This window comes from Myotis myotis, unplaced genomic scaffold (genome assembly GCF_014108235.1).
Source record: "Myotis myotis isolate mMyoMyo1 unplaced genomic scaffold, mMyoMyo1.p scaffold_m19_p_25, whole genome shotgun sequence".
Lineage (NCBI taxonomy): Eukaryota > Metazoa > Chordata > Mammalia > Chiroptera > Vespertilionidae > Myotis > Myotis myotis.
Genome location: NW_023416330.1, coordinates 2,082,817 through 2,097,548, shown reverse-complemented (window position 1 = coordinate 2,097,548; position 14,732 = coordinate 2,082,817). Strand labels below are relative to the sequence as shown.

The 14,732-nt window shown below is 47.3% G+C and overlaps 1 protein-coding gene across 3 annotated transcripts in view; it reads left to right on the top strand.

The window, feature by feature from the left end:
- Nucleotides 1-14,732, top strand: part of DPP6 (dipeptidyl peptidase like 6) — a 569,872-nt gene that overhangs the window by 353,863 nt on the left and 201,277 nt on the right. For all 3 annotated transcript variants that reach the window (XM_036356191.1, XM_036356189.1, XM_036356190.1), the window contains exon 4: nt 13,507-13,601. In XM_036356191.1, the coding sequence (XP_036212084.1) occupies nt 13,507-13,601 (95 nt within the window). The remainder of the gene's footprint in view (nt 1-13,506; nt 13,602-14,732) is intronic.

Sequence of the window (14,732 nt, the reverse complement as noted above, 5' to 3'; positions counted from 1 at the left end):
CGGCAGGTGTATGTGTTTGTGTGCGTGTGTGTATGTGTGCGTGCATGTGTGTGTGTGAGTGTGTGTGTGTGCATGCCCATGCACTCAGGTGGGAGTTACCCATGTTGATCTATTTGATGTCACTCTGTTCTGTGGACTAAGTAAGGTGCAATGAGATTGTTTGGGGAAGGAAAACATACGCCGTCATCCCGTGGTGTTGGCGGGAGGGGAGGAGGCGTTTGCCTTCTGAGCTGCACGCAGTCATTCCTCCTACATGTCCGAGCGGGCACACGCCTAGACCCAGCAGCCGGCGTGCTGAGCAGGTGCAAACAGAAGTGGGGGAACGAGGGTGATCAAATGTGGGCGCTTAGAAACCGTTGCTGTGACTGTTCTGTTGCCCAATCTATCCTTCTCAGTCCGTCACCCTTCTCACCCAGTCCCCAACCTCCCTCCATCTGCTTTCTGTAACTATTAGTCTGTTTCTGTTTGTTTATTTTGTTCTTTAGAGTCCACATATAAGTGAAATCACATGGTATTTGTCTTTCTCTGTCTGACTGACTTATTTCACGCAGCACAATACCCTCTCGGTCCATCCATGCTGTCGCAGATGGCAAGACTTCATTCTTTTTCATGCCCAGTAATATTCTGTTGTACATATGCACCACCTCTTCTCTGTCCATTCATCTGTTATAACAACTGTGCATGGTGCCAGGGGGATCACTTCGTAAGTTATGTAAATGTCTAACCATTATGCAACACACCTAAAACTAATATAAAATAATATTGAATGTCAATTGTAATTTGACATTTTAAAAACATTCATTCTCTAATAACTACTAGTAAACAGCTATTTTTCTGCCAGCTACAGTTCCCCCTCATTTCCACTAATTAGAGAGGCAGCTTTGCACGTGAGATGCTTTGGTGACTTTATCAACTCCACCGGCAGCTCCAAATGCAGCCGAGAGGACAAGGCAGCGCTGAGAGAGCGCCATGCTGCCTTTGGCGGAGATGTGGCCCTTAGCCACGCTGCCTTTGGCGGAGATGTGGCCGTTAGCCACACTGCCTTTGGCGGAGATGTGGTCGTTAGCCACGCTGCCTTTGGCGGAGATGAGGCCCTTAGCCACGCTGCCTCGCATGGGAGAACAGCGTCTGTGGCCCCGGGAACCCAAAACACCATTCACTGATTCTGAGGATGACCACGAGGACTACCTGAAGACCAGCTGAGCCCACTGGTGCTTAGAGTGCAGGGCAGATCGACTCTTTTTTGAGAGAGTTGATGGGTTGCTCCTTAAATTAGAACCTTCATTGACAGCATGCATGGGAAGTAGTAGTCAGGTTTACAACGTGACAGCTCCAGTTCTGTTATTCCCGTTTTTAAAATAGGCTGGAGTGGAATGTGTGCCCACTGACCTGAGTCAGGGCTTTAATATTACAAACTTTGGGCCCAGGAAAGTGGCTTCCTGCCAATGCCAAACGCCTGGACCCAGCTGCCGCCGGGCTCCCCGTCACTGTTCCTGTGCTCAGTGGCCCCTGCCCGGGGGCGCAGGGGGTACTAACCTCGCCGGGCACTTGCAGGTGTCCGCGTCCAGGTGCGAAGGGCACAGTCCTGTGGGAATACGTGAGCCTTCGGGTTCCCCGGCACAGCGTCCCCGGGAAGCCCTGTGAATGCTCAGAGGGCGATCCGCTACCCGATGCTGGTCCTTCTCCGCTCAGAGTGTTGGCACGTCACACGTAGCAGCACTTCCAGCTGAACCTCACATTGTCTCATGTCACATCAGCAGGCATCCTCCTCACCCTATCCTCAGAAGGGGATATTGGGGTGCAGAGAAGTCGAATCTCCTGGCTGAGGTCCCATGGGAGTAGCTGGGAAGATGGCAGCTTCTAGGACTTGAGGGTGCCCAGCCACACAGAGGGGAGGTCACCTGGCAAGGACACTGCAAGGACTCCCTTGCTGATACGTCTATTCCGCTGTGTTAGTGACCGGGTGCGGCTGGTGCTCCACCCCCTGGGAGCTCGGAGCCCCGACCCAGTCACGCTGAGGCTTCAGACAGACGGGTTCTGGCCCTTGAACTGCCTAGACTTTCTCGCATAATCCCAGCACAGGCTCTCGGGTCAAAGGAAGGATGGATTCCTGGTCGGCTTTGTCTAGTGGTGCCTTTCGGTCAACTTCCCAGGCTGCTCAGCTGGAGGAGGAGCGGGCAGGTGTGAGCACTGTGGTGGGCTGTGTGCCACATCCTGCCCCAGCCCAGGGGCCCAGGCAGCCACTCCCCGGGAGGCACCTGCCTCAGACATCCCTCTGCCTTACCTGTGCAAGTCCTGCCCAGAAACAGCCCACCGAGACCCACCGTCCACGCTGGCTGGGCCGGGCCCAGACGACAGGGCTGAGCAGAGAACGGGCCTTCAGAGGGCACCGCCTCCTTTCCTGGAGGTGAGAGGCCCTGGCCTTCATTTCTCTGGTTTCCCACCCAGTGGCCAGACAGAATGGGCCCATCACACACTCCCTTCAGCCTCGGCCTGGCCTCCTGCCACTGGCCTTCGGGGTTATCTTGTTTGCTTTTAAGTCAGAAGGATGAGAGCGCTACAGAGGGGCGCTTTCCTCAGATCCCGCCCCAGACTCTCCAAGAATCTGATTCATGACATCATCTTCACTCAGAAAACATGACAGTGGATGGTGGGAAGACAGACCATTTCTCCTCTCCACGACCTGGGTGCTGCTGGTGGAGGTGGCGTCTTATGTTTATACAACTTACTTCTTCTTACTTTCAAAATGCCCCCGATGGCTGATCTCAATGAGTCAGCCAGTTACTCTTTCAGAAAAAATAAAATAAAATGAAATAAAATAAAATAAAGCACAGGATTGAAGTGAAAGGCAAGATGCATAACCCAACTCAGGAGAGCACTGCAAGGAGCTAGAGCGACATTGTCCCGACTCCAAATCCAGAAATTAGGATTAGATGCATTGCCGAGCAATAGAAAAGTAAAAATACCCTGGTTGAAACAAGATATTTGTCTCTCGAATTTATTTCTCTCTCCGGGGTGGGGTCTATGCTCTCTTTTGCTTTTATATTCCGTCTCCACAGTCCAACATGGCTGCTCTGGCTCCAGCCACCACAGCAGCATCCCTGTGAGCAGGTCTGAGCGAAGGAGATGAGAGCGCAGCCTGCTCTTTAGGGACACTGTTTCATCAGCTCCCTGTGAGCTTCCGCCACGTGGCGGCAGAGCCGGAGGTGGAAGGCAGGGGCAGGCACCTGCCCCGAGTTCTCTCCAACGCCCTGCTCCCCCGCACTTCCCATCCGAGTGCTTCTTGAAGGACTCTCCCTGCCCACCCGCCCATTCATTCACCCTCGTCAGTGCATAGAAGGTGATTTTTCTCCTGGGAGCCTGGGTAACGGACGGCGGCCACTTCAATAGGCCCTGAGGTACTTTTATTTGTAAATTTATTTCACGCACATCATGTGGGGTGAACATGCCGCCATGAAACATGACTGACTTCTGCAGGCCCCTGCGGCCTCCGCACCCTCCCTGCTGGTTGGCTGCTCTCAGAGCCGTGTCCCTGGCGTCTGTGCCAGGAAGCCACTCGCGGGGCTAAACCCTGATTGGCCCCATGTGCAGAGAGTCGCCTTGACCCACCCCCGTGGGGTGATGAAAGGGACAGCGAGCGCCAGCGTGCGAGGGCCGGCGTTTCCCAGCGGCAGTCACCGATAGCTGGCAGCTATCACGTGGGACCACACAAGCTCTCTCTCTGACCAGTGAGTGTCAGACCCCAGTGATGTCAGGGCGCTGGGAAATGGCTAGTGGCATAAAATGTGGTGTTCTGTAAGAGAATAAGCTCAGTCGTAGGTTTATTTCTAAACAAACTGGTAGCCAACATCACTGTCACATGGTTCGGATGTTATTTTTTCATGGCCCTTTTGTGAAATTCGGTCCATGCCTTGCACATACTGAACTTTTCGGAAGAATTTTTTTAAAAGGTAAAAAGTCTTGAGGTTCATGTTTTATGTTAACAAGATAAACATGTGTCAAAGCTTTCACATGACGCGTGTAGTCAAGGCGACCATAGGATCTAAAGAGAAGAATTCGCCCTGCCGGGTAGCTCGGGTGGTTCGAGCATCGTCCCGATACCCCACGGTGTGGGCTCGATCCCTGGCCAGGGCACGTGTAAGAATCAACCAGTGAGCGCATAAATAAGTGGAACAGCGAATCACTGTTTCTCTTGCTCTCCCCTCCTCTCCCTCTAAAAGAGAGAATTAAACAACCAGACACACGTGTGGGCACTCGGAAATGCTGGAATGAGTTTGCTGCACAACTGACTCTTTCCATGCAGGGAGGGGCAGAGGGCTGGTGGCATCCCCATGGACAACCCGCCGCCATCAGCGGGGACTCCTCTGTGTCACGCCTACAACCTTCCGCGTCAGGAAACAGCTGACAGGTAGCGACCAGCGCGAGCGTGGGAAGAACCACACCCGGAGGCTGCGTGCCACAGCCGGGCGCTCTCCTGAGAGAGGACGGGGCTTACGTGCCCACTTCAGAGTCTTTTAATATCTTTTGGCGCCTTCGATGATACTTGCCATCGGTTTGCTCTGAGCTTTGTTGAGGAATAGAACCATTATACATTATATATTATAATTACATGAAGACTCGTCCAGGGCTCTTAGACTTTTACAGCTAGTCATAAATTGTTGTGTTATTAGCAAAGGACTTTGTTGCCAATCTTCCTCTTTTCTTCGCCTACCTAAACCTTTGTATTTGAAAGCCTTCTTACCTCTGTATTTTTTATAATAAATTCCGGTGGAAAAAATAAATTGGAAAAAAAAAAGCACACAATGCAATATACAGATGATGTCTATAAAATTGTGTACTTGAAACCTATATAATTTTATTAATCAATGTCAACCCAATAAACTTAATAACATTTAAAAAGAACAAATTCTAATTCTACAGATAAATTGCTTTTCGTTCCTTAGCCACGTGAGCATGCGGTTGACGGTGTGAAATACAGAGGGAAGAGCTTTGTTGTTTTCAGTGGGGTTTCCGTGTAGGAAGCTGTTTCAAAGTCTAGACGTGACTCCGTGAGGCACATACAAAGCGTCCACCATAGTCAGAGTGGAAACTGACAAGATGCTCCAAGGATTCAGGCTTCTCACAGACAATCCGCCTCCTGCCACCGCACAGAGAACACACTATCCTGGCTGCATTTTGTTTGGTCACTCCTCACCGGAGGATGTTTTTCCATTGATTTTTAAAGACAGCGGAAGAGGTCCAGGATCCAACCCGCAGCCCAGGTAGTGCCCTTGGCCAGGAATGGAACCCGAGACCCCGTGGTGCTCGGGCTGACGCTCTAACCACTGAGAGCACCACCCGGGGCCCTGGTTGCATTCCTGAAGGGGGTGGAAAGCACCACTTGCAGTCTCTCTAATTTATCCCACTTCTCAAGCTCCTTCAAGAAAATAGGATACACCTGCTGGTCAGGTTGCCGAGGGTGAAGTGGCACAGTTTGAATCAGGAGGCCCTGTGAGGCCCACACAAAGCAGAGGGAGCAAGTTAACCTGTGGTGATTCTCCTGCCAACATCCCGCTGGGTGTGAGGCTGGGCGTGGCCAGTCTTGGGCCTGGGTTAGGAAGGTCAGCATCTGTCTTGTCAAGTGCTTGCTGGGGGCCAAGGCCTGCTGCTGGCATTTAAGGAATGTGGCCTGAAAAGCTTGGTTTTCTGAGAGACAAAGACCAGCGTGTGTCTATTGAGCCAACATTGCCTCCCTCTGACAACAGAGAAGGGAAAAATAAACTTTAAAAATGTTGGAACCTTTTGCCTCTCCAAACCTACAGACACATATTCACAGCCCTGCTCCCAAGTTTGCAGACATCTGCTCAAAATCCGTGTTATGAACGGGACGGGGGAGGGGGGGAGGCGAGACAGGTGTACTCGCGTCTTCCCCTGCGGCCTCTGACCCTTCCTCTGCTGGGGTACTGCTCACAGGGCTGCTCACCAGAGCCAAGCTCGCCGCCCACGTTCTGCGGCCACAGCGTCTCGTCCACCCTACTCGCGTGTGCGTTCCTAGAGCTGAGGGGTCCGTCGTCTGATTGTCTTCATGTGAAAGGACAGTGCAGCGAACACCTACATAGATTTCAGCACTTTCATCATGTCTGTGTCCTCTGTCCACTTTTTTGCTGAAAGGATGTAAACATAAGTTACACCACTTTCTTTTACCCCTGAACACTAACACGTGTATCTCCATATACCCCAAACACTATCGTATCTACAAAAATGGCTGCAATCCCTCCCATCGTTGACCTCCCAGGCACACACAGGTTTCCTCGGACCATCCACAATGGCTTCCTCCCAGCTCGGATCCAATTAAGGATCACAGTTGTGGTGGCGATTCTGCCTCTGCTGTTTCTGGTGCCGTAGAGCAGCTCTCCTTTTCCCCACGATGTAAGTTATTTCCCCGAATTAGGCCAGTCGGCGTAGAATGCCCCACCCTGGGTTTGACTTACTGTTCCTCGTGGAGAGACTGCACACATTTGTCTATAGCAGTGGTTCTCAACCTTCCTAATGCCGCGACCCTTTAATATAGTTCCTCATGTTGTGGTGACCCACAATTTCATTGTTACAAATTGAACATAATTAAAGTATAGTGATTAATCACAAAAACAATATGTAATTATATATGTGTTTCCTGATGGTCTTAGGCGACCCCTGTGAGAGGGTCGTTTGACCCCCAAAGGGGTCACGACCCACAGGTTGAGAACCGCTGGTCTATAGGGTCTGGTTGTCCCACCGGGAGGGACTCCAGCGTCGCTGAGTGGGCCTCAGTCACAGCCACCAGATTCCTCCGTCATAAGCATGCTTTGCCGTGGACACTGGCAGGTATTTTCTGGGTACTGTCTTGGTGCCAGGAAAACATCCCTTCAACTTTTTGCCAGATGAGGTTAGCATCTGTTGCTGAGCCTTCCCGGACTCAAGTATTTCAGTAGGGGCTGTAAAACCATTTTCTTTCTTTAAAAAAATATTTTTAAAAATTGATTTTAGAGAAAGAGGAAGGGAAATGAAGAGAGAGAAACATCAATGAGAGAAATATCCATCGGCTGCCTCCTGCACGCCCCCTGCAGGGGATGGAGCCCAAAACTCCAGTCTATTCTCTGACCAGAACCGGTGACCTCTCAGTGCATTGGAGGGTGTGACCTCTCAGGGTACCAGAGGCGCTCAACCACTGGGCCCCGCGGCCAGGGCTGTAAACCGCTTTCCTAACGTCGTCATTCCTTCTGCATCTGTGAGCTGTTAGTCTTCCGAGAGGAGGCGCTCTCCCTCACCAACAGACCACAGAGTATCCCTGAGCTATTGAAATCGCAGGATAAACCCTGCATTACTCACTGCTAATGATCAGTCTCACAATAAAGAGTTGGTGTAACAGTTACCGCCACTGGAAGAAAATGGAGGTGTGTTTCCTTGTGTGAATACCGTTGTAGACTCGTGAACTGGCTTGTGTATTCGCTGGGTTTTAATCAGTGATCACCTCATGCTGTCGATGCTCAGATCTGCCCCACGCTGCCCACCGAGCAGCCAGCCTCACACAGCCCTGCTTTTTGTTCCACGTGTACCTTGGACAGTGAGTGAAGCGACTTGTGATCCTATTCATTCGCCAAATTCATGGTGCATGTTCAGCACCGGATTTCCTGTCAGCCCTGATGCGAGGTGTTGGAGGCAGAACATCTGCAAGGTGGGGCCTCTTCCCTGGAGACTCCCGCGCTCTATGGGGAGACAGTGTGTTAACAAACAATGAGCACAGCGTGAGGAACGTGGAGTGGAAGGATGGGTGTGGGCGGGAGTGGAGAGATTCACTGTGCCTGGCAGAGCGTGGGAAACGGCACCCACAGAGAGCTGCACACCCAGCCCGGCTTCTGCCTGCCGGGGGGAGAGGACGCTCAGGTGCAGGCAGCGGCCTGGACATGCAGAGAGGCGGGAAGGCCGGCTGTGGAACGGGGCAGAGTTCGCATGGGCCTGGCTAAGGAGTTTGGCCAACTCTCTGCCAAAGAGCCAGAAAAAGAAAAAATAGTTGCAAAGGGAGGTGTGGCCTTGTCTGCATGAGAATAGAACCGAGGAGGGTGCAATGGAAAGGTGGCCACGCTCAGTCACAGGGCGGGACAGACACTGGAGTGAAGAGTGAGAGGTGAACCCTGAAGCCTTCGAGGAAGGCGGGCAGGTGAGGAATGTGGAAGATGAGAGGCAAAAAGGAGGCAGAGGTGACTCACTTCCCTGTGGCAATGGCAGCAGCCAACACACCTGAGAGCTCACCTGGGCCAGGCGTGTTCTAAGCACATCTCAGGTATTGCACATATTATCTCATGGAGCCTTCACATGAGAAATGTAAGGTGTATACTATTATTCTACCTATTCTACAAATGAGAAATCATTTTTAAAATAATGCAGTTAAATAAAAGTTGCAAATAACCAGAAAGATATGAAGATTCTGAACTTGCATTGATCTAGTAAAGTCATAAATATGTGAAACAAAATTTAGGGGATCTGCAGGAGAGAGTTATCTATCATGGTGGATTTGAACACAAACTTCTTGATGCCTTTGATTTCAAAATTTCAACATCATGTTCTTATTAAAGGAAAGGTCGAGGACAGACAATAGCTGTGAAAGAGGCAGCTTAGCAGTAAGACTGATTTAACGAACATGCACTTAGAATACCAGAAGGAGAAGACATATATAAAGGAGTAGAAAACATATTTGGCAAATTAATGGCTAAAGATTTCATGAGGATGTAAATTGCAGATAGGAGACACTCAGCAAACCCCAAACAAGATAAACATGAAGCAGCCCAGTCCAACTGTTGAAAACCAAAGACTACAGATAAACCTGGAAAGCAGCAAAAGAAAAGTGTATGGAAATAACAAGCAAGGAAACAACACTCAATTAACAGCTGACTTCTTATTAGACACTATAGTGGCCAGAGGAGAGTAGAACTAAATTTCAAAATGCTAAAAGCAAAAACAAAAACAAAAAAAACACAACAACAAACTAAAAAACCCACAAACGTCTTATTGAGTTTTAAAAGATTGAAATTGTTTACATGGCAATATTAGTCCAATGAATTTAAATTAAAAATCTATAAAAATAAGAGGGCCAGTCCTAGGACTGACTGTCAGACCCTGAGTGACGGATGAATGGATTACTCTGACACACATTTCTGTGAAAGAGAGGGTTAAGGGACTGCTTGGCTACAGGGACCAAACAGCCCCGTTCGCCTGCCTCCTTAGGCTTTTATTGTAACAACAGTTTGAACTAAAATTAACTATCGCATACTATCAGTAGGGTATGCATTCTGGTGAAGACACACGCATCTGCAGTGTCCTTTCAGTAAGGACGTGTCTAAGTAAACACCCGGGGGCTCAGACTTGTTTGGAAAAGTTAAGGCAGGGGCAGGTGCCTTCAGCCAACTCCTGTCCTGTGCCTCCCCACATCTCCCCGCTTTTTGTTTTGCTGGCTGCAGAAGACAGAGGGAGGAGGTGAACTTTCTGCTTTGGAATGAAGCAAGTTCACTGCTCGAGTTCTGATTCTGTAGACTATAAGAAAACAAAGAGAATTATGACAGCAATGGTTAGTCCAATTAAGAAGACAGGGTGCTTACAAGCATTAAATCTTGCCTTCTAGCAAGGTGTAGGGGACAGGGTTATAAAGGGGAAGGGGCAAGGGGCGAGGGTGAGGGATGTAGCTACGTGCAGGCCTGGGGTCTGTAGACATCAGCTATTGTCAGGCTATGAGATGATGTTGATGAGATGATCTTGACTCCTGCTGGGTCGGTCTGACCATGCTTATCGGTTCTGCTTGCTGGAGTCACAGCTGAGTCACCTCCCTCATTACTTCGCACAGGCCTTGAAAAGAAAACTTTAAGAAAAACTTAACCCCTAGTCACATATAAGTATATGTATCCTAAGATTTAAAATAATATGGTTACTTTTCAAGTCCTCTATTAGATTTATTATTCAGTATACTTATAATTCCTTTTAAGATTTCTCTTTATAAACCTTCTATGATCTTTATAAACATTCTTATAACTTTCACAATTATTCTTAAGTATTCCTACTCTAATTTCCCTTCTTCCTGTTATATTCCTTTCTTTATATCCCTTCTCACAATTTTTACTTGCTCAACTCTAGTTCTTTATTGATACAGACCCTCTGTAACTTACACATAGCTTTTACAACTTACACATACCTTTTTCAATTTACATATACCTCTGTAACTTACACATACCCTTTCAGTTTGTCTACTTCACTTTCTTTTTTGTGTATCTCTATATCTTCTATGACATGAAAACTATAAATTCCTTCCAATTAGTTATGATTAAAGGTAGTTCTATACAGGTTCCTCTGTTCCCAGCTTCAGAGCAGTTGGAGTGGTGAGATGTCTCAGCATCTATCTCTTTACCCTCCTGTTGGCCCATCGTCCTTGCTCGGCCATGTCTGTCTAACTGCCTACTGTAGGCCCCTCAAGGATCTTGGCTCTGAATTCTTTCAGGGAAAGGGGACACCGGTTTCTTCTGTAGCTGCTTCCTGCTGAGGCGAGTCAGAGGTTTCTCTCACAGCCAAGAGATCCTTGCTCTCTGTCAGAGGGACAATGAGGCCTGGACACAGAAGGAGGTGGCAATGGTGCCTAAAGGTGGTATTCCCTAGGTGCAAGTAGGACTTGTAGTCTGGTGGAGACAAACTGTGTTATAAAATTTAGTATTATTGGGCAAAAGTTAGAATAGTTTTTAACAACTTTCTGCTGAAACAATTTTTCTCCCTAAACTACCCTCATTTTTATTAAAGACTAATTTACTTACTGTATTAAGTCTAGTTATAATTTGGCCTGATTGTTTGTATGAACACAACAAGGATAACAGTTGATTACATCAGCTATTTTTTAAAAATGTGCTTTGCTGGGATCTCATTGGGAAGTTTACTCCCAGGGCAAAGAAGCCAAGCCACACAGTTGCCATCAGGCTTCGCCTGCAATACCTACAGAATTGGGGTGCAGTCCTCAAGTTGAGGTCCCTACAGGTGTCTTGAGATTTCTTTCATGCCATCTCTCAGGAAAGCAACCTTCGTTCCTTACCTGGAAAAGCCACCATGAACCATGCATGTGACAAAGTAAGGTACCAGGCTCTTTATCCAAGGGGCTTATCAGCTTCAAAGTCAGTCTTCATTCCTTAAAGCTTTCTGGTGACATCCAGAGTCCTGGCATGTCTCCTTCAGACATGAGAATCCAGCCAAGTTTTGGCTAATAAAACTACAATTGGAGGCTGACTTACATCCTGTTATGAAGAAATCAGATTCTTATTGGATTCATGCAAACAAACACATTGCCATGAGAACAATAATTACTAAAACTATAATTATTTTTAGTTCATTAGCCCTATAATCAAATTCCTTTTCTCCTGAGTTTTCTTGCCAGTATTTCTATAAATCCAGATACTCTATTGAGTTCTAATAATTGTTATCCAATTCAAGAGGATGATCTGAAAGTTTATTCTCAGAGATATGTAGCTGAAAATAAATCAGAGTCCTTTCCATGGAACCCTCAGAAGATGTAACATTTTTTTAAATGTCTCCAAATGACAAGAAATGTAAAATGATTTGATTATAATGCAAATGACATGGAATCTTGCCCTTTTTGCAAAATACAATATTCCACAATATTATAACTTATAACAGTTATAAATGAAAGCATATTAGATTCTATTTAATATGCATATATAAATATAATATAATAATCATTTCATGAGAGAGAGAGAGAGAGAGAGAGAGAGAGAGAGAGAATCTTTGCTTCCTAGGTAAATACAGGAAAAACCGTTTTTTCCTTACTTTCAGAAACAGGCTTATTTTTCTAATGGGAAACACACATTCTTAAGAAGCATAACAGAGATAGTGAATTCCTTAGCTGACAAACAATCCCCTCAAACTTGGAAATCCCAAGCAGCTCTAATGACTTACTGCACAGTTTCTTTAGTTTTCTTACTTTTCATTTTTGAGGGTTCTGCCATGTTTCATTGTGTTCCTTGGTCCTCACACGGGGCACCACTTGCCGGAACTGACCGGCAGACCCTGAACGATGGATGAATGATGACTCTGACACACGTTTCTGTGTGAGAGAGGGCTAAGGGACTGCTTGGCTACAGGGACCAAACAGCCCCCTTCACCTGCCTCCTTAGGCTTTTATTGTAAGAACAGCTTGAACTAAAATTAACTATTAGATACTATCAGCAGGGCACGCATCCTTGTGAAGACACATGTATCTGCAGTGTCCTTTAAGCAAGGACGTGTCTAAGTAAACACCTGGGAGCTCAGACTTGTTTGAAAAGTTAAGGCAGGGGCAGGCGCCTTCAGCCAACTCCTGTCCCATGCCTCTCCACAGGCCAGAGTAACTTTACACACTTGGAAATTAAACAACATGTTTCTAAATAACCATTGGGCCAAGCAGACATTCCAGGGAAAATTAGGAGTAATTTAAACCACATAGCAAGCCATTGAGCACATTAAAATTTGTGACCTGGCTAACACCATCCACAGAGGAAACTTTTTGCTTTAATAGTTTTATTAGAAAAGATGGAAGATGAAACCAAAGAGCTAAGCTTCCACCTCAACAAACTAGAAAAAGAGAGAAAATGAAAGCCAGGGCAAGTAGTAGAAAGGAATAAAAAGGAAAAGAATGTAATTCTGTAAAGTAGAATCAAGAGAGAATAGAACAGATATCACCATTGGAATTCATCCAGTCTGCACAGTAGTTTTCATTATTGTGTGAAATGCCTTTACCATCACACTGGCTCAAAGTTACCACCTTCCCCCAGAAAGATAGTAATTTTTTTCTTTTTCCCATTTTACATGCTGCCTCTCACCAAAAACCTATCAAAGTCCCCTTTCATTCACAGTATACATACACACAGGCACACACACCAGCATGCCTGCAAATATGCCTCTATGTGCATACTGCTCAGTGTACCCCGTTTTACTAGTTTTCTAAGTGGGTGATTGATTATACAAAGTATCAGTGTCACTCAGGATACAGTGCAGATGGTCAAAGACCTCTGAGGAACAGCCAATTCCTGAAGGAATAGCAAAATGAAAACAATCTTTCAGGAAATGGATGGAGGTATTTGCGTGTGCACACATACAGATTTCACCCCAAAATTTCAGATCTAAGAAATTGGTCCGTTTAGTGCCAATTAACTTTCATCCCTTATGGTGGCAGGTTCCTTAATATGCTGTTCTGTGCTCACTTTGTGTGTCCTCTCCATAAAAGTTCTAAAATATTCCAAAAATGTTGTGAGTGTACATTGTGTTTTGAATGTCAGTGTGTAGAGTAGGAGATAAAATTCAGAGACAGGCTTCACAGGAGGTTATGTTAAAGGGAACCAAAGGCCCCTTTGGTGAAATGCAGGGTACATTTGTTCAGACGCAGTCCATTCATTGCATACAGGGTCCATCAAGGGCTGGGTGGCTCCTTCGTGTCTCACACTTCTTTTTTAATTTCCTCTCTTGCAGATAAAGAATTCATCTACAGAGAGCAGAAAGGAAATGTGATACTGCAGAATGTTGAAACTAATCTGTCTACAGTGCTAATAGAAGGCAAAAAAATTGTAAGTACTCTCCTCATTGACCAGGATAATTTCCGCGGTCTCCTGCAAGTCAATAAAGCAGAAAATGACTTTGAGTTTAAACTTTCAGTATAGCCAAGCAGAAGCAATGAACTTGTAATACTCCAGGCTGAGCAAGGATAGATAACGTGAAATTGAAACCACACTAATTAAATAAGATAAAAGCCCAGATTCTCCCGGGGTTTGGGACATTTCTCTGCGGGTGTTGAAAACAAGTGCTGCAGATCATAGGTAATTGAAAGATCAAGTCCCCAAGGCTCCCACATTTACAGGACAACTAGAGGCCTGGTGCACAATATCTGTACACTGCGGGGGGCGGGGGCAGTCCCCTCAGCCTGGCCTGCACCCTCTCGCAGTCCAGAACCCCCTTGGGGGATGTCCAACTGCCAGCTTAGGCCTGCTCCCTGGGCATCCCCCGAGGGGTCCTTAGCGCAGCTGCAGAGGCAGAAAAGGCTCCCACCACCACTGCGGCACTCACCAGCGTGGGCCCGGCTTCTGGCAGAGTGGCACTCCCCCTGTGGGAGCGCACTGACCATGAAGGGGCAGCTCCTGCATTGAATGTCTGCCTCCTGGTGGTCAGTGCGTGTCATAGTGACTTGTTATTCCACTGTCTGGTCGATTTGCATATTAGGGTTTTATTATATAGGACTAGAGGCCCGGTGCATGAAATTCATGCACAGGAGTGGGGGTCCCTCAGCCTGGCCTGCACCATCTCCAATCTGGGACCCCTTGGGGCTGCTGGCTCCTAACGGCTCACCTACCTGCTGGCCTGATCCCCCTAACTGCTCTTCCCTGTTGGCCTGATCCCTCTAACTGCTTTCCCCTGATGGTCTGATCCTCCTAACTGCCCTCCCCTGCCTGCCTGATCTCCTCTAACCGCCTCTGCCTCAGCCCTGTCACCATGGCTTTGTCCGGAAGGACGTCCGGAAGGACATCTGGAAGATGTTCAGTCTAATTAGCATATTACCTTTTTATTAGTATAGATGCCACCTTGCCTAAAAATGCAGGTTGTTAGCAGGTTTTCCTATCATGGAAGGGGAGCCCGCAGTAGCATCCTGGGTTCTGACCAGGGCTTATGCACTCGTGCTTTATCTCAGCAGATGAGATTCCTAG